This window comes from Lithobates pipiens, unplaced genomic scaffold, assembly GCF_037356315.1.
Source record: "Lithobates pipiens isolate NorthernLeopardFrog02 unplaced genomic scaffold, aLitPip1_a1.2 Scaffold_22, whole genome shotgun sequence".
Classification (NCBI taxonomy): Eukaryota; Metazoa; Chordata; class Amphibia; order Anura; family Ranidae; genus Lithobates; species Lithobates pipiens.
Genome location: NW_027507784.1, coordinates 180,070,547 through 180,095,102, shown reverse-complemented (window position 1 = coordinate 180,095,102; position 24,556 = coordinate 180,070,547). Strand labels below are relative to the sequence as shown.

General features: G+C 42.9%; 1 protein-coding gene across 2 annotated transcripts in view; it reads right to left on the bottom strand.

Annotated features, from left to right (window-relative positions):
• LOC143924400 (glutaminase kidney isoform, mitochondrial-like) overlaps window positions 1–24,556 on the bottom strand; it is a 196,691-nt gene that overhangs the window by 150,785 nt on the left and 21,350 nt on the right. For both annotated transcript variants that reach the window (XM_077448698.1, XM_077448697.1), the window contains exon 2: window positions 18,762–18,858. In XM_077448698.1, the coding sequence (XP_077304824.1) occupies window positions 18,762–18,858 (97 nt within the window). The remainder of the gene's footprint in view (window positions 1–18,761; window positions 18,859–24,556) is intronic.

Here is a 24,556-nt window from a genome sequence, read left to right as displayed (position 1 = left end):
TTCCTCCAAAATTGATGGGGCCGTTATTCTTCAGCTGGAACAAGGACCTTAGTCAAGGTAGAGGGAATCGTGAACAGTTCCAAATAAAAGTCAATATTGGCACAAAACATTCAGGCTTCTGCTTGAAAGCTGAACATGAAGAGGAACGTCTTTCAACATGACAATGAGCCAAATCATACCTCCAAATCAACAAAGGAATGGCTTCACCAGAAGATTCAAGTTTTGGAATGGCCCAGATCTGAATCAGATTGAAAATCTGTGGGGTGGTCTGAAAAGGGTTGTGTTCAGGAGATGCCCTTGCAAGGACGAGTGGGCAAATATAGGGAGGAGGGAGTTTAAGGGTGTGCACACTTATGCAACTATATTTTAGCTTTTAATTTTTACTTCCCTCCACATAAAATATTTCAGTTTGTTGTTCAACCGAGTTGTAAAGTTTATAGGTCACATTAAAAAGGTGCAAAAAGTTCTGAAATGATTCATCTTTGTTTAATTTCTTTACATCACAGACATTTTAACAGGGGTGTGTAGACTTTTGGATATCCACTGTGTGTGACACACACACAGTGGAGATTATATATATATATATATATATATATATATATATATATATATATATATATATATCTCTATGTATAATTTTATTTCAGTACAATGATACACGATAAGGAGATCATTACAAGGATACGGGCAATAATGCGGTAGGTACATGCTTTCAACAGATTTGGTATAACAGAAATAAAGCATGGGAACAATACAGAACCAAGTAGTATTTGGTATAAGATGACAATCCTTAAAAAAGGCATTCAAAAGTTAGCCAACAGTCTAAACGTGTTAACAGAGAAGGGAAAAAGGGCAGTGGAGGAGATGAGGCAGAGTGTGTTAGGGCACACCAACAAGTGCCCGGGCAGCAGTTTGGCACACCACCTGGGGGTGGGGGTACCAAAAAGTACTGCAGTCTGCGGTAACGCATGAAAGTGTACTCAGAAGAAGGTCGACCTAAGGGTCGATCGAAGCAGGTGTGAAAACACCTCAGGGAGGAGAGGCAAAGAGAAAAACAAGCCGAGGGGTGTTGGGAAGCAGAAAGGCAGGGGAATACGGTAAAAAAAAAAAAAAAAAAAAAAAAAAAAGTGTATTTTTCAAGTTTGACTAGTGATACTTTTAAAATGGACCAATTGACTCATTGTGTGATTTGTTCCCTTACTTAAAATTGTGTTTTTGACACAAAACATAGAAAAAAAAATGTTAATTAAACAAAGGCATTTTTTAAACTTGCGTGCATTTTTTTTTTTTTTTTTTTTTTAGGGAAAACAACAAAAGAGAACAAACAGAAGCAAGAGAAAACACAATTGTATGTAGTTTTGTAAAGAAACATAAGAAAAAGAAAAACAAACAAAATCACCATTACTGAACTTTGTTTTTGAAAATGATAATTGCCTGGCTATTACGTTGAGCTAAAACCTATAATTTTTATCCTTTTTAGTCGCTGAAACAGAACACATCTGTAGATCGGAAAAGAGAAAAAAAAAAAAAAACACGCACTGTTTTGTAAACTTACCCCTTTTTTTTCATCAATTAGCAACTCTGCATAGAAACCAATCAGCATCCAGGTTTTATTGCCAAAGCTTACAGTAATTTAACAAGCTGAAGTTAGAAGAGGATTGGCTGACATCCATAGCTAGACCGGATTCCGAGTGCACCAGTTTTAGTAAATCTACCCGTGTCACCACACCTCACTTTTAAATGAAAACCTTGCAGTGGTAGATGATAACAAACATTTGCATGTTCCGATTAAAAATAAAAAAATCCCATGTTGTGACGTGTGTCGCTTTAGTAGGAAATAAACAATTTCCTGGAAGGGTCAATTTCTCTATGTAGCAACCCCTACCTGGTTATGCACGGCACTGTACTTGTAAGCAAATGCTTGGATTTCAGACAAGATCAGTGATTTGCCATCTGTGCACCCATAAAGTAATTAAACAGAAGTGTCACTGGTAGCACAGTGGTTTGTGCACAACGATGTAAACAAAGCAGAAGCGGATTGTAATATGTGTAGAGTGTAGAACTATCACTACTATCATATTTACAACTCTGCTGTGTACAGGCTCCTACTATCAGCCTTTCCACCCCTGAACAGTGGCTTCATCTGGTTGAATGCAGGTGCTGTTTGGCTTATTAGTTTTTATTTTTGTTCCTTAGATTTACAGATCAACGGATAAGTGGATGCCAACAGGACCACCTATGGCTTGTATTTTGGCAAGTTTATAACAAAACTACCAAAAATGTACTCCGTGTTTGGCCAGCAAATCTAGATAAAAATAAACATCAGGAAAATACAGATCATCATTTGAATGACAGCTGTAAATCTGCTCATGTCACATCCAAGATGGCTGTGCCATGAGCAGTCTCAGGCCTGTTCAATATCATAATGTCAATAATTACAGGGGGTAAACGTACAACACAAGGTAATTTTATGGACTGGACAGGGCTGGTACAAGGCTGCTTGTTTGTTATATGTATCTTATTGATCTGTTTGGCATCCATTAAAGAGTATCTAAAAGGCAAGAACAAAAATTATTAGTATTGCAGCTTAGTGGTTCTTAGATGTGGTGGCTGCATTCATTTTCTTTTTCACCCTTTTTACTTTTATTTTAAAGGGGTTGTAAACCCTCAGGGTTTTTCACCTTAATGCATTCTATGCATTAAAAGGTGAAAAACTTTTTTATAATGCAGCAGTCCCCAGAGCCCCCCCATTTTTCTTACCTGTACCCGATCGTTCCAGCGACAGGGATGAGCAGAGCAGCTCCAGCCACTGTCTCGGGTCCTCACTGGCTGGATTGATGGCAGCAGGAGCATTGGTTCCCACTGCTGTCAATCAAAACCAGTGACATAGGAGCCGGGGGCGTGGGCCGAGTCCTGCTGTCTGTGTCAATGGACGCAGCAGCAGGATTTAGGAGCATGTCCGCACGGGTGCCCCCAGAGAATGCGGGTCTCCGTGGGGGCACTCGAGAAAAGGAGGTGCCATGAGTGCCACTGAGGGACCCCAGAAGGAGGATCGGGGGGCACCTCTGTGCAAGTATGACAGGTTTGTTATTTTAAAAAAAAAAAAAAAAATTGGATTTTTTTCTACAGCTTACCTGTAAAATCATTTTCTTGGGAGTACATCACGGGACACAGCGCAGCCATACACTGGGATATATGCCACCTATAGGTGAATAGACACCGTCAAATCAAAAAGACAGGAAATCCTCCCCTATAGAACCACGCCTACTCAGGAAGTACCTCAGTTTTGTAGCAAGCAATAAACTTCCTAGACAAGAGGGGAAGGACCTCTGTGTCCCATGATGTACACCAAGAAAATGATTTTACAGGTAAGCTGTAGAAAAAAAAATCCTAATTTCTTTATCGTACATCACGAGACTCAGAGCAGCCATAAAAACTAACTGGGATGTCCCCAAGCAATGCTTTTTGGAGGGGAGGGAACCCATCATGACCAAAGAAACACCATCAGAACAGTATCTATATTGCTGCCTACAGTACACTGCGTCCAAATGCAACATACTCCTAACATTCACTTGATAAAACTTAGTGAATGTATGCACCGAAGACCAAGTAGCAGCCTTGCAAATCTGAGCCATCAATGCTTGACGATGAGCTGCCCATGAAGACTCACTCTTCTGGTAGTGTGTGCCCTTATTGGAAAGCGGGGCCTTACCCCTTAATCCATATGCCTGAACAATTACTTGGCAGATCCAATGAGAAATAGTCGACTTAGATGCTGCCTGTCCCATCCTGGGACCTTCTGGCAATACAAACAGAACATCAGTCTTCTGCATCTGAGCCGACATTCTCAGATAGCCAATACTACAAATAGTGAAATTATTTTTCCTCTGCAGAATGTGGATTCGGAAAAAAGGAAGGTAGACTGATATCCCGATTTAGATGAAAACTGGACACTACCTTGGTCAAAAATTCTGATTGTCACCACAAAACCACCCTATCCTGGTGCAAGATCAATTAAGGTTCTTTACAGGACAGAGCCGACAACTCTGACACCCTCCTGGCTGCCACCAAGAAAACAAATTTTCTCGTCAAGTGGGCCAGAGGAATCTGCTGGATTGGCTCAAAAGGCTGCCTCTGTAAAACACCCAGGACTAAATTTAGATCCCAAGGGTACAGAGGTGGCCTGACCGGTGGAAGCACACGAATCATCCCCTGTACAAACGTTCATACTAAGGAGTGAGAAGCAATAGGCCTTTGAAAAAAGAATGCCAAGGCTGAAATTTGACCCTTAATTGTACTTAAGGTTTGATTCATATCCACCCCTTTTTGCAGAAAAGCCAAAAACTCTCCCGATGACATATCTCCGGGGGTACCACCTCCTGGCCTCACACCAGGCAACATAGGCTCTCCAGACTCTATAGTAGATACGTCTAGAAACTGGCTTTCTAGCATTCAACATGGTAGACAATACTGACCCAGAAAATGTCCCATTCCTTTAAGATCCTGATTTCAACAGCCAAACCATTCAATTTAGAGACCGTAAAAAAGGGTGGAATATTGGACCCTGTGAGAGCGGATTGGGATGGAGTGGAAGAACCCAGGAGTTTCCCACTGCCAGTCTTACAATCTGTGCATACCAAGTCCTTCTGGGCTAGGCTGGAGCTAGTAGGATCACCGGCTTTCTCTCTTCCCGGATTCTGCGTAGTAGCCTTGGCAACAGCCGGGTTGAAGGGAAGGCATATATCAAGGAAAACTGATCCCACAGAATTATCAAGGCATCTGCCCCTAATAAAAGTGGGTCCCTCGTTCTGGACACAAAACAGTCTAGTTTCCTGGTGAACCTGGACACCAACAGCTTTACATCCCCGCCAGCAGAAGATTGATGCAAAGATCTCAGGATTTAGGGACCACTCCCCTGAAAACATTTGCTGGCAACTCAAAGTCCACCTGACAATTTTCCACTCCCGGAATAAACACCGCCGATAGGGATGAAACAAATCTTTCTGCCCAGGTCAGCATGCAATCCACTTCCTTCTATGCCATCTGATTCCTGGTGCCTCCCTGGTGATGTATGCCACAGCCTTGGCATTGTCTGAATGGACACTCACAGGACATCCCTGTAGTCTGGAAGTCCAGAAGCTTAGAGCCAAGCGAACTGCCCAGATTTCCAAAATGTCGATGGGAAAGCTCCTCTTCCTCCAGGACCACCCTCCCTGGACAGTAGCCTCCTCTAGGACTGCCCCCATCCAGAGAGACTGGCGTCTGTCATCAACACCCTCCAGGCCACAGGCAAAAAAGACTTTCATTTTACCAGATTCTTGGTCAACATCCACCATCCAAGTCACTGACACACTTTCAGCCGAAGAGACATGTGCCAGTTCAGAGTCTGGAAAGTCTTGTTCCAGACAGAATGTTGAATCCAACCCAGTCGCTCCACGCATTGAACCGCCTAGGCTACGTTCCATCTCAGGTTTGGAACCGTTTGATCTAGCAATAGTAGATCATCCAGGTATCCTGCAACCGATATTCCCTGAGATCTTAGAACTGCAAATACCGGAGCCAATACCTTCATGAATACACAAGGTGCTGTGGCTAACCTGAAGGGCAGCGCCACAAACTGTAAATGTTTGTCGCCCACATCGGAGGTCTTTTTGAGCTCATATTTAAGAGGTGTTGTGCTTTTTTTCTATTACAAGGGATGTTTACATTCCTTAGAATAGGAATACAAAAGTGACTTAAAGAGGGAGTCCACTGGAAAAAAAAAAAATGATTAAAAGCCAGCAGCTACAAATACTACAGCTGCTGACTTAATAAATGGACACTCACCTGTCCCAGGGTCCAGCGATGTCGGCAGCTGAGACAGATCGATCGCTCGGCTGCTGCCACCGCCATTCTCTGTGAGGGAATCAGGAAGTAAAGCATTGTGGCTTCACTTCCTGGTTCCCTACAGCGCATGCGCGAGTCGCACAGAGCTATGGAAATGGTCCGCTACAGTCTCTGAGACCCATGTATGTCCCAGCAGGCACCGCGCCGGGACAGGAAGAAGCAGACTCCCGTGGGAGTCTATGCCGAAGTGGGTGCAAATACCTGTCTTAGACAGGTATCTGCACCCCCCCCCAAAAGGTGACAACGGAGGGGGGGAGGGTTCAAATGAGCGGAAGTTTCACTTTAGGGTGGAACCCTGCTTTAATCTTTTAATAATAGTTTGTCACCATTCCACGAGTGGGCGCAATTTTGAAGCGTGACATGTTGGGTATCAATTTACTCGGCGTAACATATTTCACAATATAAAAAATTGGGCTAACTTTACTGTTTTTTTTTTTTTATATATTAAAAAATAAGATAAGAAAAAAAATGCACTTGTAAGACCACTGTGCAAATACGGTGTGACAGAAAGTATTGCAACGACAAAAAAAACAAAAAAAATGTATAATGGTTGGGGGTTCTATGTAATTTTCCAGAAAATAAACCTGTTTTTAACTTGTAAACAAATCTCAAAGAGGGGCTTGTTCCTTGGTTAAGTACCGAGAGGGGGGAGAAGCTCCCGGAATCCCATTTTGTACCCCTGAGACACGGTAGAAACAACCCACACTTCTTCCCAGTCGTCTGAGAACTCCAATAGCCTCCTCCCACCCACGCGAGTGGGGGCGCCCCTTCATAAGGAGGGCTTGGGACTGACTTTAGGGGGTCTCTGGGCCCAGAGCTTTTTCTGCCCCTGGCCTTGAGGCCTTCCCCTAGACCTGGATGGCTGAGGCCGTTGATACTGACTGAAATTGGAAGTGCTGGGTACTGAAGCACTAGACACCTTCAAGGAAAGTCCGTCTGCTCCTCTTAACTGGTAGAAGCGCACGCTTACCCCCTGAAATATTCTGGATATACTTATACAGGTCTTCTCCAAATAGCCCCTCCCTGTGAAAGGGGAAACCAGCTAATAGTCTTTTGCAGGGTAATTCCACAGACCAGTTTTTTAATCAAAGAATCCTGCGCATAAGTACTGACAGCAGTGCCAACCGGGACACCTGTTGTATGAAAACCTTAAGGGCACCTACTGCGAAATATAAGGCCCAAGCTAATTCTGACAAATCCTCCGCAGATACCCCCTGATCGGGAACAGTTTCATAGTTAGTAAGGTTGAATAAAGACACCAGTCCATCCAGTTCAACCTGAGCGAGTATCTACAATTGTCCCTATCCCGGTACATTGCACACTCATGTTGGTCCCTACCCTCAAGGAGCCCACAATCCAAGGTCCCCATTCATATACTAGGGCCAATTTTGGACAGAAGCAAATTAACCTACCTCAGGGGTTGACAAATTTGCTTGGAATCTAGGAGCCAGCTAAAAAAGTTAGGAGCCAGGTCGGTGACGGCGATCTGGACCTGTCCCTGGCCTGACATGGAGACGAGTGAGGGGAAGATAGCCCCCAGCCCCCCACATATGAGATCACCTCCCATTGGACACACCGCTCGAGTGCTAAATGGCCGCTGTGATTGGTCATTTAGCATGATCTGTGATTGGCTGTATCCAAGGGACACGGCCAACACAGAACTTCCCCAAAGCTCGCCCATGGCGGCGTGCAGAGGGGAAGTAAACAGGAGGATGTCTAGGGACGCCCTCCCGGCAATTGGTGTCCGCGCTGTAGACATCTTTCGTCTATAGCGCGGGCACGAAGTGGTTAACAAAAGAATGTGACTTATTTCCGACATATTCCCGCTCATTTACTGCCATTTCCCTGCTAAGGGTTCGATCAGGTCCGCCTGAAAAACTGACAGGTGAACCTGATCAGACAGCCCTTGTGAAAGAGGTCAAGCAGGGAGGATTACAAATAATATTTTTTTTTTCCTTAATTAAAATAATTTTTTTTTTACTTTTTACAAAAAAAAAAAAAAAATACAAAAAAAATTATATATATATATATATATATATATATATATATATATATATATATATATATATATATATATATATATATATATATATATATATATATATATATATATATATATATATATATATATATATATATAAAAAATTAAAATAATAAATAAATTAATAAATTTAATAATATATATATAATATAATGAGAAGCCATTTACCAGCCACCACACTCACCGTTGGGCAAAAAACAGGCAGGGGAGCTTCACTCCATTAGGAATTAGCATTATTGGAATAGGGTGTAATTTCTACATCCACCACAAGATGGCGCCAGACTACCGAAAGATTTTAGAAGGCCGCAAAGCCGCGGCCTCAATTACTGGCCGGCGCGCCCCGATGGAATTGCGCGGCGGAGTTCGGGGTCCAAATGGAGACAGGATACCCCAGCAGCGTTGCCCCAGTCGCCAGGACACGAAATCTAGGCGCAAATGCGACCTGGCGACCGGGGTTTGTCGAGCCCTGACCTACCTGCATGTCTTTGGATTGTGGGAGGAAACCGGAGTACTCAGAGGAAACCCACGCAGGCACAGGGAGAGCATGCAAACTCCAGGCAGATAGTGTCGTGGTTGGGATTCGAACCAGCGACCCTTCTTACTGCTAGGTGAGAGTGCTAACCACTACACCACTGTGCCGCCTAACAGTCTTAGTTAAAGCACCCTGCCGGATTAAGTTACACTGAGTAAATAGATACCTAACATGTCGGGCTTCAAAATTGCACATGCTCGTGGAATGGCACCAAACTTCGGTACTTAAAAATCCCCATAGCGGACGCGTTAACATTTTTTACTGGTTACATTTTGAGTTACAGAGGCGGTCTAGGGCTATAATTATTGCTCTCGCTCTAACGTTCGCTGGGATACCGCACATGTGTGACTTGAACACAGTTTTTATATGTGGGTGGGACTTGCGTATGCATTTGCTTCTGTGTGCAAGCCCACGGGGACAGGGGTGGCTTTCACACATATATATATATATATATATATATATATATATATATATATATATATATATATATATATATATATATATATATATATATATATATATATATATATATATATACACACACACACATACATATATATATATATATACACATACATATACACACACATATATACATACACACACGTTCATTTTACCTTTTTTTGTTTTTTGTTTGACACTTAAAAAAAAAAATTACATTTTTTAAATCAACTTTTATTACGATTACGGTACAAGGAATGTAAACATCCCTTGTAATAGGAATATGGCATGATCAGTCCTCTTTACAGTGAAATATTGGGTCAATAAGACCCCCACATCTCACCTCTAAGCTAGGAAGCCTGAAATATAAAAAAAAAAAAAAAAAACGCCGGAAATCTCCATCGTAAACATCCGGGGGGCCGGCGGATCCATTCTCCGACTCACTGATAGCAGCTGGGAGAGTGCATGTGGTCAGCACAGGGCCATTCAGCACTGTCCAGACAGAGGGTCAGGGGTCCTGTAGCCTCATAGGCAATCAGGCAAGAATGAAAACTTCTCCTACAAGCTTTAAACAGACACTGATAGAAGTCACAAGACTGCTCTAACTGCTGATGAGAAAAGGTATTTAGCAGTTTATATTTACTAAAATAATTGCAATTCCATGTTCTGTGTACTGTGCGAGACCCGATATAGTGAGGGTTCTGGGGTTAATGCTTTTAATGCAGGCCATAGATTATGCGATTTTCTTTTCTGCAAAAATTGCTCGATTCTGCCATCAACAGTCAGTGTTCTGTCCAGAAGCCATCCCTGCTGGAAGAACACAATGAAGGATTATTGCTTGTGGCTATAGCCACTGGCAAGAATTGCAATCTGGCATGCTGGTTGTCCCAACATTGCTCGCTGTATGGACTCAGGTACAATCAGCCTGCTGCTGCTGAACTGGCCAAGATTCAAACCATCTATGGCCGGCTTAACACACCTAATGTCCTAGGATGACAACTGTACTGAATGTGTCAGGACTACATAACACTTCCCTCCATTACATTGGGGGCAGTATTTTGTGATCCACATAGATGGCCGGAATTTGTCAGCTCATAAGATTTCTGGCATATATATTATATCTCAGATGAAAAGGGCGCAAAATAATGTATTGTTAGAGTTTACATATACTTTAATATCGTCCTTTCTGCCAGATTGTATGCGCCCGAGTTTTGATATATAAAAATGGTAATAAGTACTTTCTTCATACCCGTGTAATGCCGAGTCCATTTCAATCTGATGTTTCAGAATATTGGGTCAGATGATGAAACTGGCCATATGAAACTACATAGAAACACAGGCATTGTTTTTACTTTCTTCATTCAAACATAGGAGAGTTCCCAGGTTTAGAGTTCACCTTCAGATTAGAATCTCCAATGTGCAGTGAAGGAGTTTTTATTAGTCTGGGCTGCATACCTTTCATTCAAAAAGTCTCCTCTATGTAACCTTGATTTATATCCAGGGTCATTAAATTGCAAGAGAAAGTGCGTTATTTTTATGTGTAAATTACGGCAATTTTTAAAATTTTCCAGCTGTTTTGCACATGTAAATAAACTGTAAATCATCACCAAACACTACGTCATTAAAGCATTACAAGGGACCTTTTTATTATTTGCTCATCAAAGCATATCTATTCTTTAATAGCTCTCATTTTAGATTAGTATGGGGAGGAGCATAGACCCAGCTGAAGTCGCTTTTCTATTTATTAGTTCTGGCAGTAAACATTCCAATCTACCCACTTCTAGTTAAAATACAACAGACTGTGGCAAGAAACAAATGAACTTGAGAGCTAGATGTCAACAAATCATGAAAAACGCAGGTATGGGATGTAATAAACCGACAAAACATGGTCAGGCAAGTGCCAGATAAGGTTAGTTTTTTGGTTTGATTTACATTTTTTTGTTCCTTTTAAATTTAAGAACTGGGGTGTTGACCAAAGTGATGGCCAAGAACCCTAGGACAACACCACGTTCTGCTGATCTGATATGTAAATCCTTGTTTTGGATAAGTGGCGTCCTTTTCTTCCCACAAATAGAGCTTTCGTTTGATGGCATTTGATTGCCTCTGCGATATTTATTTTTTACGATATAAAAAGAAAAAAAAAAAAAATATATGATATTTTCTACTTTTTGTTATAAGAAAAATCTAATGAACTAAATTTTAGTCATACATTTAGGCCAAAATTTATTCAGAAACATGTCTTTAGTAAAAAAAATGTCAATAAGCGTATATTTATTGGTTTGCGCAAAAGTTATAGCGTCTACAAACTAACTAGAGTACATTTTCTGGAATTTACACAGCTTTTAATTTATGACTGCCTATCTCATTTCTTGAGGTGTTAAAATGGCAGGGCAGTACAAACCCCCCCAAATGACCCCATTTTGGAAAGTAGACACCCCAAGGAAATTGCTGAGGGGCATGTTGAGCCCATTGAATATTTTTTTTTTGTCCCAAGTGATTGAATAATGACACAAAAAAAAAAAAAAAAAAAAAAAAAAAAAAGTTTACAAAAAGTGGTTACTAAATGATATATTGCTCACACATGCCATAGTTATATGTGGAATTGCACCTCAAAATATATTCTGCTGCTTCTCCCAAGTACGGGGATACCACATATGTGGGACTTTTTGGGAGTCTAGCCGCGTACGGCACCCCCAAAAACCAATCACTGCTTTCAGGATTTCTAAGGGTACAAATTTTTGATTTCACTCCTCACTACCTATCAGTTTCGAAGGCCATAAAATGCCAAAATAGCACAAACCCCCCCAAATTACCCCATTTTGGAAAGTAGATACCCCAAGCTATTTACTGAGAGGCATGTTGAGTCCATGAAATATTTTATATTTTGCCACAAGTTGCAGGAATATTAAAAAAAAAAATTTTTGTCACTAAATGATATATTGCTCACACATGCTATGGGCATAAGTGAAATTACACCCCAAAATAAATTCTGCTGCTTCTCCCGAGTACGGGGATACCACACGTGGGGGACTTTTTGGGAGCCTAGCCACGTACGGGACCCCGAAAACCAAGCACTGCTTTCAAGATTTAAATATAAAACGCTCCCAAAAAAAACTGTTAGCGATCACAGGGATCAGGCCTGACTCTGCCAATGCTGCAGTTATGTGTTTAGTGTTTTGTAAATGACAGTGATCGATCGATACTGCACTTGGGTAGGCTGGGCAGAGGGGCAAAACGCAGGTGCTAGCAGGTATCTGGGCTGATCCCGCTAACAATGCGTTTTTTTTTGGAACCCTAAACTGCTGGGGACGCTAGTATAGATCTGATCAGATATTGATCTGTTCAGATACTATACCACTATGGAGGTGTATGCTTTGCGCGTGGGTGTTAGCGGTACTGGCACTAACCTAGCGCTGCCTGGGGCGACGCAGACCCTGACCCTAAAACTAGGGATGCACCGAAATTTCGGTCGCCGAAACATATCGGCTGAAAATTGTGTTTTCGGCAAATTGCCGAAAAGAAAATCTTGCCGATAATGGGGCCGAAAATGGGGGCAGGGCCTGGGCGGGCCCCCACCCCCTGGTGCCGCCCATTGCAGGGGTGTTTTCCCGGCTCCTCCCCAGTCCTCCATCCTCCCTTCTCCTTCCTCCTTTCCTCCCTCCTCCTGCCCGACAGTGTGGTGATCTCCGTGCGTCACGGAGCTGTGCATTGAATTGCCTGGGAGGCTGTAGTAACAATGTCCCGCCTCCTGTGACAGACGGTACACTGATCCAATGGCGGGACATTGAATCAGCCTGACATGATTACAGGAGGCGGGACATTGTTACTGCAGCCGCCCGGGCAATTCAATGCACAGCTCCGTGACACACGGAGATCGCTGCACTGTCGGGGCATGGGTAAGGCTGCATTCAGACACTGGCAAGCTGCATGAGGGGGAAAGAGTGTGCCCAGGGCAAGCATTGCAGAGTTTTGTCCGCAGCTAAATTACAAGTTTTTTGTGCCCACAGTGCGGCTGCATCCAAAAGAGTCATTTGTTTGCCTCTGAAACGATCTACCTCTGGCCACTTGTGTGAATGTAGCCATGCTATATAAAACCAGGTCACAGGACAAAGGCTGTACTCCCTTTATTGACCATATAAAAAAAAAAAATAATAATAATAATAATCTTGATTTTGCCCTAGCTAGGTTTTTATCTCCATGTGATAGAATGGGGAAGGGTTAAGTTATTGCTAGTAGAGGTAACGATATGATCATTCCCAATAGAAATCTGTTGGAACGGAACCAGGTAGCTTGCTTGGGGCCAGTTCACACCAGATGCAGTTCCGTGTGTTTTTTTTTTTTGCACAAAATGCATGCACAGTGTTTTCCATGTATTCCAATGGCTCTAGTTCACACCATGCAGTCAGTTTCTGCACCGGAAACTGACTGCATGGTGTGAACTAAAGCCATTGGAATACATGGAAAACACTGCATGTATTTTTTATCAGGCAGGCTGCATCTGAGGGGAACTGGTGAGGCTGCTTTGATCTCCTGCAGCATGTCTGCAGTCCCTGGCCACCTCCTGCAGCATGTCTGCAGTCCCTGGCCACCTCCTGCAGCATGTCTGCAGTCCCTGGCCACCTCCTGCAGCATGTCTGCAGTCCCTGATCATCTGCTGTATGAAAATATTTTTTTAAAAACAGTCATTTTCGGTATTGGTTTTCGGCCTAGTGTATTTTTCATTTTCGGTATCGGTTTCGGCACCAAAAAAACCCATTCGGTGCACCCCTACCTAAAACTTAATTGATATCACCCGCCGGGTGAGCAGGGGGTTAAACCTTTATTGGGTAATAAATGGTGGGTGCCCTGATGCTATAAAAAGCAAACTAACCAGAGTCACCCGTAACACTTATACGGTGATCACTGGTGAAAGGGTTAACTAGGGGCAATCAGGGGGTTAAAATCTTTATTAGGTAGTATATGGGGGTCCCTGACTCTATATAAAAACCTGACGGGGAACCTAAATAACTAACTGGCTAACCAGCGTCACCAGTGGCACTTATATGGTGATCGCTGGTGAAAGGGTTAACTAGGGGCAATCAGGGGGTTAAAACCATTATTGGGTAGTATATGGGGGTACCTAGCGCTATAAAAACCTGGCGGTGAACCTAAAAATATAACTAGCTACCTAGCGGCACCAATGACACTAATGCAGTGATCAGAAAAACGATCGCTTAGTGACACTGGCAAAAGGGGGTGAAAGGATTAACTCTAGGGGCAATCAGGGGGTTAAACCTTTATTGGGGGGGGGGGGCGGCTACCCTGGACCTAACACTAACTGCCCTGACAGTTTTTACTGTCACAACTGACACTAAATGCAGTGATCAGTAAATAAATGGATCACTGCAATCAGTGACACTGTGACTTGGGGGGGGGGGGGGGGGGGGGGGGATTTGTGTGCCTATGTGTACCTACATGTCAGTGTAGTGTTGGTGCACTTACTATTGTGTTCTCCTCGCAGTCCGGTCAAAAAGGCCCCCCCCCCTTTTGGATAGAACTCCACTTTAAAACCATTGGAAATCTGCGGAATGACTTGAAGACTGCAGTCCACAAACGGTTACCGTTAAATTTACTAACCATGAACAGTTCTCCAAAAAAAAAAAAAAAAAAAATGAGTGGGCAAATATTGCAAAGTTAGAAGAAACATATCCCAACAGACTAAAGGCTGTAATTAAAGCGGCTGTATACTGAAATTTTACACTTTCACCTACAGGTAAGCCTATAATAAGGCTTACCTGTAGGTAAAATGAATATCTCCCAAGCCTGTACGGTTTAGGAGATATTAACTATGCATGTAGCCGCTGACGTCAGCAGGCGCATGCGCTCTGAATGCCCCAGCTGGAGGTCTGGCAGCGTTGCCGGACCTTGCCAGGAAGAAAACTCCTCCCACTGACAGCGCCGGAGCCGTGCACCCAGAAGACACGCCAAGGGCAAGATGTCAGCTCCCTCGGCGTGGACCGGGCACTGATACAGGGGCTTCGTTCTGAGGTAAGTATTTGATAATGAGCTAGTATGCATACTAGCTCATTATACCTTTGCCTTGCGGGGTTTTTTTTTTCCCCTTTTTTGTATGTGCGGGTTTACTACCACTTTAAAGCAAATGGTGGTTCACACACACACACACACACACACACACACACACACACACACACACACACACACACACACACACACACACACACACACACACACACACACACACACACACACACACACACACACACACACACACACACACATCCCAAAAGTATAAAAAAACGCAACACTTTTGTGTTTGCCCACCATTGATTGTCACGGTGCTACTGATGTAAGCCCACAGGCGAACACGTGACGCGGGATCCTTCAGGGCATGGAATCTAATGCCGTGTACACACGGCCGGACTTTGACAGCAAAGGTCCAACGGAACCAATCCGGACAATCTGACCGTGTGTGGGCTTCATTGGACCTTTGCTGTAGAAAAATCAGAGGGACTTTAGATTTAGAACATCCAAATCTTTCCGACGGACTCGAGTCTGGTCGAAAATCCATTCATCTGTACACTAGTCTGACAGACGAAAACCGACGCTAGGGCAGCTATTGGCTACTGGCTATGAACTTCCTTATTCGAGTTCGGTCGTACGTCATCACGGTCAAATCCGTCGAAATTTGGTGTGATTGTGTGTAGATTCGATTCGACAGAAGTCCGTCAAAAGTCTGATGGAATTCAGTCCGTCAAAAAGTCCGGTCGTGTGTACACGGCATAAGGGCCAGCCGGTATTCTGCCAGGGACCCCCTCACGAGGGTTTGGGCTCATCTGCGTGCTGACCCCAGTTCACCCTGCTCGCAGAGGAGAGTACCAGAAGACACTGTCAGACACAAATGGATGGATGAAGCAACAGAGTCGGATAGTGAGCCAAGGTCAGGGCGAGCAGCAGACAACGTAATCAGGAGAACTAGCCGAGTCGGTACACAAGAGATCAGTTCACGAGGGGTCAGGTAAAAAACAGGTTAGACGCAGGGTGCTTGGGAACTGGTCTTAGAGGAATTTAAATAGAGAAGCATATGGGAGGCTGGACAGGAAGTAGTAGGAAGGAAGGATATAAAAAAAGGCAACAGGTGAAGCTGGAGACACCCATTGAGTCACAGCAAGAGCTGAACACAAGCATGGAGAACCACAGGAATCAGCCGACCTACAGCAGTAAAAGGTATGACACTGATCAGCACCGCAGCTAATCTGTGACATTTATCATGAGCTGAACTTCAAGAGCTATGACTTTTTTCATGTACACAAAAGGCCTATTTCTCTCAAATTTTGTTCAAAATCTGTCTAAGACCCCTTTCACACTGTGGCACTTTACAGGCACTACAGAGCTAAAAATCCCGCCTGCATAGCGCCTGTAAAGAGCCTCTCCTGTCTCTCCAGTGTGAAAGCCTGAGGACTTTCACACCGGAGTGGTGCGCTTGCAGGACGGTAAAGAAAGTCCTGCAAGCAGCATCTTTGGAGTGGTAAAGGAGCTCCCCTGTCCATTGAAAACAATGGGGCAGCGGCGCTTTGCGGGCGTTTAACAATTTTTCGCTAGCGGGGGTTTAACCCGCCCGCTAGCGACCGAATAGCACCGCTAAAAAGATGGTAAATCGCTGATAATAATGGTGGCACTTTACCGCTGACGCCCGGGCGCTTTCAGTGTGAAAGGGCTCTGAATCTGTGTTAGTAAGCACTTCTAATTTGCCGAGATAATCCATCCTCCTCACAGGTGTGGCATATCAAGATGCCGATTAGACAGCATGATTATTGCACAGGTGTGCCTTAGGCTGGCCACAGAAAAAGGTCACTCTAATGCAGGCCATACATGGTCGAATTTCGAACAAATTTTCTTTTCAAAATCTGAAAGTTTTTTTTTTTTGTGATCCGATGATGCCACCGTTGATTTTCGAAATTCAGCCGACCAAGCCTTCAATTTCACTTCATGTTGCTACAGAAAATTTTCGTGGCCGGGAATCTTCTTTTCTCTCCTTATTACATTTCTCGTACAATTCTCCAATCATTGATTAGAAAATCTTTTGGTTTTCAAAAAATTTCCAGCATGTCCAATTCCTCAAATTTGATTTCTGCACGAAAATTGGCTGTTGCTGCAGCCCACTAATGGTTCAAAATTCATACTATAATTCTTAGATATGATTTCTGAAATTCGAACCATGCATGGCCGGCATAAGGCTACTTTCAGATTGGGGCGTTGGCGGTAAATCGGCGATATTAGAGATAGAGAGAGGTGGATGGATTGTCTCGTCAAAAGGAGAAGTGCTCACTAACAGATTTAGACAGATTTGTGAACAATATTTGAGAAAAATTGTTTTTTTGTGTAAATAGAAAAAAAGTCGCAGATCTTTAAGTTCAGCTCATGATAAATAGGGGCAAACACAAAAGTGTTGCGTTTATAATTTTATAAAAGGTGGAATCCAGTCCATATTTTACAAGCCACCTTGGTGGGGTTTGTTCTGGGCCAGGTGGTATAAATAAAGCAGGACTGGAGCAAAAAGCTGCTCTTGGTCTGGGACTCAGGAAGCCAAAAAACCTGAGAGAGCTGTTGCCAAGATCCTGAAACTGAACTGCAGAACGGTGGCCAAAACCATACAGCGGTTTGACAGGACAAGCCCCACTCAGAACATGCCTCACCATGGTCGACCAAAGAAGTTGAGTGCACGTGCTCAGTGACATATCCAAAGACTGTCTTTGGGAAATAGACGTATGAGTGCCGCCAACATTGGTTGAAGGGGTGGGGTCAGCCTGTCAGTGCTCAGACTATATGCCGCACACACTGCATCAAATTGGTCTGAATGGCAGTCATCCCAGAAGGAAGCCTCTTATAAAGATGAAGTACAAAGTCCGCAAACAATTTGGTGAAGACAAGCAGACTAAGGACATGGATTACTGGTTTGATGAGACCAATATAAACTTATTTGGTTTAGATGGTGTCAAGCTTATGTGGCGGCAACCAGGTGAGGAGTACAAAGACAAGTGTGTCTTGCCTACAGTCAAGCATGGTGGTGGGAGAGTCATGGTCTGGGGCTGCGTGAGTGCTGCCGGTACTGGGGAGCTACAGTTCATTGAGGGAACCATGAATGCCAACATGTACTGTGACGTACTGAAGCAGAGCATGAGCTCCTCCCTTTGTAAACTGGGCCGCAGGGCAGTATTCCAACATAACAAATTTACACTATTATACAAGCTGTACACTCACTAGTTTACATTGTAGCAAAGTGTCATTTCTTAAGGCTCGGTTCACACAGGGGCGACTTGTCCAGGCGACTTCGCCGCCTGACAAGTCGCGCTCCGTTCTGTACTATGGAACCGTTCTAATAGGAGCGACTCAAGTACTATTTTTGGGGCAACTTCAAGCGACTTGCATTGACTTCTATACAGAAGTCGTTTTGCAAGTCGTCGCTGATCGTGTGCAGGTCGCGGCGCTGCAAGTTGTGCCGCCCCCGTGTGAACCGAGCCTCAGTGTTCTCATATGAAAAGATATAATAAAATATTTAGAAAAATGTGAGGGGTGTACCCAATTTTTTTACGATACTGTATATACATACATATAGTATGTTGTCCCTCAATGTCGCACACGGGTGGCTGCATATCTTCACTGTACCTGTATATGTTTACAATCTGTGAGCATGGTCAAATAAAAAAAGTACAGCTTCCACTGCTGATAAAGCCATGATTTTACATCACTTGTAGATATGCACGTAAAAGAAAACCATCCCATTCTTTTGTCTACATGTTTAGAAATACCTATAAAGAAAAATTACTAGGTCTGCATGAAAGACATGCATTCAAATGAACTTACAGTAATAAATTTATGAACTGGGATTTTTTCTTGACCTTCAGCAATTGTGTAGAAGAGCAAATCTTCTAGGCTCGGCAAGAGTCCTTCCTTGACTTTCCTGCAAAACAAAAGATTTTTTGTCACCATCACATTAAAGACAAATAATATAATTTCAAATAGTTTAGTCCAAGGCTTTAATGAATACCATATTTTTTCCCCATATAATTCTTAGTAAATACATAACCATCAGGTACACAAAACAACGTGTTTAGAGCTACCTATATGAGATTAGAAGGCCTTTAATAAATTGCAATCTCTGACCCCTTTCCTTTTCCTGACAGATTATTCTATGAAATCCCAGCCCCCTCAACAGAAGATAAAGCTTAAGTGGAGCTCGCAGCTTTCATTACATTCCCTTATGAATAAGCATGGCCAACTGTTCCTGGCTTCACACTCCTGGTGTTACAGAAAGCTTTTTCTTACACATTTCTGCCTGGAATTTTTCCTGGTTCTCAGCAACAAGCATCGCCATTATAAAATTGCAATGTGCTGACTAAATGTAGTCACTTTCTGCATAACATGCCCAGGGACACAAACATGAATTTTCATTTATTATTATTCAGGATTTATATAGCTACTTCATACCTGAAAAGCATCCATAGCAGCATATAGGCGTGAACAGTCATGTACATACATACAGTCTGAGCAGGCCCCTGAGAAGCCGCACACTGCATCACATACAGTAAGACCTCCAAACAGATATTTGGGTAAATATACACCTTAAGTGCAAAAATACGTGATACTGCTTGTATTGTGTGTTGACCGTCACTTCCATTGAAGTATATGGGGCCAAAAATGCACGTCACAGCTCTAAATCTACTCATATCGTTTTGAGTTGAGTTATCAAGCACAGAGATTTTAAGAGTCAGTATTGGAATTCCTATTCAACAGTAAGTGTCTTCAAACATGCATGGAACAGACAGATCAAAAAAAAAAAAAAAAAAAAAGCCCCCACACACGAAACATGTCACTTTTCGTTGCGGAGCATTGTTAGGTCTAGGGACAAAAAACATTCATAAGCGAATGAGGGGGGCTACAAAAAAGTACAATATGCAATTAGCAATATTATCTAAAGGTAGAGAATAAGGCAAAAAACATTTTTTAGATTATTTTTGCTATAGTAAGTAGGTAGCTCAGGGACAAGACTCAAGAGGGTAAAAATTAGATTGGGTCAGGCGGACACACAAGAAACTGGCAATGACAGTAGTGTGCAGCAACACATATTACCGACATGACATGTCCTATCCTGAGTGAGACCCCTTTCACACCACACCGCCCATTGCGTCAGCGGTAAAACGCCGCCATTTTTAGTGGCGTTTTACCACTGGATTTGCAGCGCATTTCGGCCGCTAGCGGGGCGCTTTTACCCCCGCTAGCGGCCACGAAAGGGTTAAAACCGCCGGCAATACGCCGCAATAGCGGTGTTTTGCCGACAGTATTACAGCACTGCCCCATTGATTTCAATGGGGAGCAGCGGTGGAGGAGTGGTAAACACACCGCTCCTTCACTGCTTCAAAGAAGCTGCTGGCAGGACTTTTTTCTGTCGTCCTGCCAGCGCAACGCTGTAGTGTGAAAGCCCTTGGGGCTTTCACACTACACACAATGGTGCAGCTTCTTTAGGGCGGATTGCAGGCACTATTTCTAACGCTATAGCGCCTGCAAAACGCCCTGGTGTGAAAGGGGTGTCAAAGTGGCAATCTCTCTCCAAGTCAAGTGGTCCCTCCAGTCCAAACAGCACTGACAGCCCCGCTCCCGGCCTGCCTTGTTCCCGACCCACACACACACACACACGGCTCTGGTCGCTCTGCTTGGCTCCCTTGCACCATGACATCACACAACACGCTTAGTCGCCGCCTGCGCCAGAGCCACCCAAACACACTGTAGCAGGCATTCGTGCCTGCCAGTAAAAATACTGACTGTTGGCAGCAATGATGGGCAGCACAGTGGCTAGCAAGTGGTTAGCACTTCCCCCCCAGCAGCACTAGGGTCATCAGTTCAAATCTCCACCACAGCATTACCTGCCTGGAGTTTGCATGTTCTCCCTGTGCCTGCATGGGTTTCCTCCTGGTACTCCGAGTTCCACCCACTCTTCAAAGACCTGCTGGTAGGTTATTTGTTCCTAGTATATGTATGTATGAATATGAGTTAGGGACCTTAGACTGTAAGCTCCTTGAGGGCAGGGACTGATGTGACTGTATAATAAAAATATGTAAAGCACTGTGTAAATTGATGCCACTACACAAATACCTGCAATATAAAAAAATTCTACAAATTTCAAAAAATGTCAACATGACATTCTAGATTGTCTGATTGTAAGGACTGTGATTTTTCAAACGTTGCATTTCTGTGAAAAAAAAAAAGTTGTAAAAAATCTTTCAAGGAGAACCACACAGAAACTTTGCACCATTGCAATGCTCCACAATGTAAAAAATATATATATATATATATATATATATATATATATATATATATATATATATATATATATATATATATATATATATATATATATATATATATATATATATATATATATATATATATATATATATATATATATATATGGTCCACCGAGCCCCCAGCCACCACCTAGGCAAGAATGACATATACCCTGCTCTTGCAACCTACTGGATACACCTTACATATACCAGGAGGCTTCATCTGAGGCATACGCAGTGCCAGAGAGGCCAAACCTGGTGGTGCTGGAGGGTGGACCTGGCGGTGTCATCGTGGCGCTAGCTCCAAGAACCAGGAAGAGAGACAGCTGGCCCCCAATGATGCCAGAGAAGATGGCGGCACAGGACCTCCTTGTGCAGCCATGGAGTGACGGATCAGAGCAGACCAACCTGGATTTGCAAGGTGTGCGATTATGTTTACTTTGGATTAACCAGCAGAAAGGTTAAAAGGGGTGTAAAAAAATAAAAAAATAAAAATGTAGCCAGAGAGTAAAGTTGCTCCTTCAATAAATGAAAAGTATTTCCCATGTGCTGAAAAATCTGAGAGATTAAACAATTTTCATAGTTGAACAGTCCCATGTTAGCTTGTACGTTGTAAGATCTACATAATATGCAAGCAAGCCTGGGCTTGATCCCATCACTCGCTAAACGTACAAAATCTATGAGAACCACAATGTACTATTTGTGCTGTATATTGCAAGCTTGTTCACCTTTATATCCAGACAGCAGATCAATATAGTCACTGGTTGCCAAAACAAGTCTGCTGCATCTGTCACTGAGAATGTCAAGATTGCCTGAACAAATCTCAAGGACTAATTAGAGAAAATATAGGGCTTTCCTGCAGTAATGGGGATGATCCGCCTACTGGTCATAATTCAACTGAAAAAATGTACATGCTAAAAGATAAACACGATCCTGGTTTGAATGTATAACAGTGTGTTCAAGTACTGGAATTTAAAATGTTTGCATTAAACAGGTAAAAAAAAAAAATTAAAAATAATGTGTTTAAACTCATTTCAGGAGCTTTGACATGGAGGGTCATTGATTTTTATGTACTGCATACAATTACATTTATGTGAACTGTAAGGTTCCATGCACACTGGCAAAAAAATAAAATAAAAATTAAACCACACACACACACACACACACACACACACACACACACACACACACACACATTGATTCTACAGGCCTTTGAGATTTTTTTTTTTCACCTGCCTGTAGAATCACTTCTATTGTATTCTATGGGTCTTTGCACATTATGATGACTAAAGCCCCGTACACACTATCAGATTGTCTGCTGAGTTTTTCCTTCAGATTTACCAAAACCGTGTAGTAGAAGGGCCTGCCTGATTGCATACACATTGAAACGCCTAAGGTTTGACCTCATATTATATGGTTTTGGTAAATCTGAAGGAAAAACTCAGCAGACAATCTGATAGTGTGTATGGGGCTTAACATGCATTTTCTGACAGGGACGTTCAGGAGGAAAAAAAAAAAAAAAAAAAAAAACACACACACACACCTTTTGATAACGTTTTCTGGAGACATTTAGGAGCTGTAAAAAAAGTCAATTGCTCCTAGACTCGTTATCTCTTGTAAACTTCAAGTTTCAACATTTTTTATTTGGGAGTTAACTTTTGAAGAGGGGAGTGTTGCCAAGTGCAAAAAAGGGCTGTAAACTCAAAATGCTCAAACTCGCCTAAACTTTGTACAATCTGCTCTCAATTCACGTTTTTCCAGCTAAAACGCTGACTTTTTCTACTCCTAGTGTGCATAGAGTCTAAACCTCAAGAGGTGGGAAGCATAATCTCACCCCCGTAAATGGCATGAATAAGATAAGACTCTAACTTTGAGTATGCAGATCACAAAAAAGGAACCGAAAAAAATAAATAAAAAATAAATAAAAAAGAGTGCTGTAAACAGCAACTAGATAAGGGACTTGTTCACACAGGCTGCCAAGGGGTGATAAAAGCAGGTGGTTGAGCCATGGTTTTAACTCCCTAACTAGATGGCTGGAGCATGAATCCGAAGCTGCAGCTATCCCCCGCCACCTCTGCACCAAGAACTGAGCAATCGAAGACCACTGAATTCTCGGGTCCGCTGAGCACAGTGCAGTGACTATCAGTTACAGCTCTGCCCTCCCAGTGCTCACTGCCCCTCCAGCCGCCCGTCCAGGTATCTAGGCAGATCCTGACATTACTGCCGGGATCCCTGCAGACCTTGGACAGGCTCTGTAATGTCATCCAATATCTGAATTTAAGCCTGGAGTCAGCTGAATCTGAGTCACAGGAGTGCAGAACTTATGCCCTGTACACATGACCGTTTTTCCCGTCAGAATACACTCTAAAGGTTTTTACAACGGAAAAATATAGAACATGTTCTCTAAGTCCGTCTGAATTTTCAATGGAAAAAGTCAGATGGGGCATACACACAGTCGGAATATACGATTAAACGCTCCCATCATACTTTTTCTGTCGGAAATTCCGACCGTGTGTACGTGGCATAAGTGTTCTCCTGTGACCTAGTAGTACAGGCAGTCCCTGCATTACGAACAGGTTAGCGACTGCCTGTTTGTTCTTAAGTCGGATTTGTTCGTAATTCAGACATGCATGTGCAGAACATCAGATTCCGATGTTTTCCACTGTCATTTTCTGATGTTTTCCGATGTGCCCGTCGGTGCCACCTGCCGTTGGTAAGTAGGAGTTGTTCGTAACTCAGGGACCTCCTGTATGGATAAGAGCTTTGGCCCCCCTCTTAAGAGATTTCTCAAAAAAAAAAAAAAAAGAACTTGGGGAGGTTTTGGTTGAACATCTTATGTTTTCTTTGCTCTCTGCATACCCACTAGAAGATTTTCTATCACCCTCGGTTCCTATGACCCTTGTCGTTGATGGGAAGCCTACCCAGCAGGGACATGGACAGCAATGAAAACCTCACAGACCATAAAACCATTCCCCACCAAAAACAAAGTTCACCAAGTGCTAGGTGTTCTACTTAGGCTGTTCCAATATCATATTAAACTGCATGAAAGGCATAAATTAGCAAACAAGGTTAGGAATGATTAATATGACCCTTAATCCTCTGTTCACACATGTCCTTTGGCAAATGATCCTGTCTGAACCTCTTGTTATCAACAGAAAAATTTAAACCAGCTGTCAACATAGATATTGCAAACAAGCATCTTATTCACGGGTGATAGAGCAACAAATTTAACAAACCTTTAATGAATATAACTAAACAGATGTCCAAGCAGTTTACTGAGAACTGGAAAGGACAACAGCTTCTCCTATTGGAAAATCA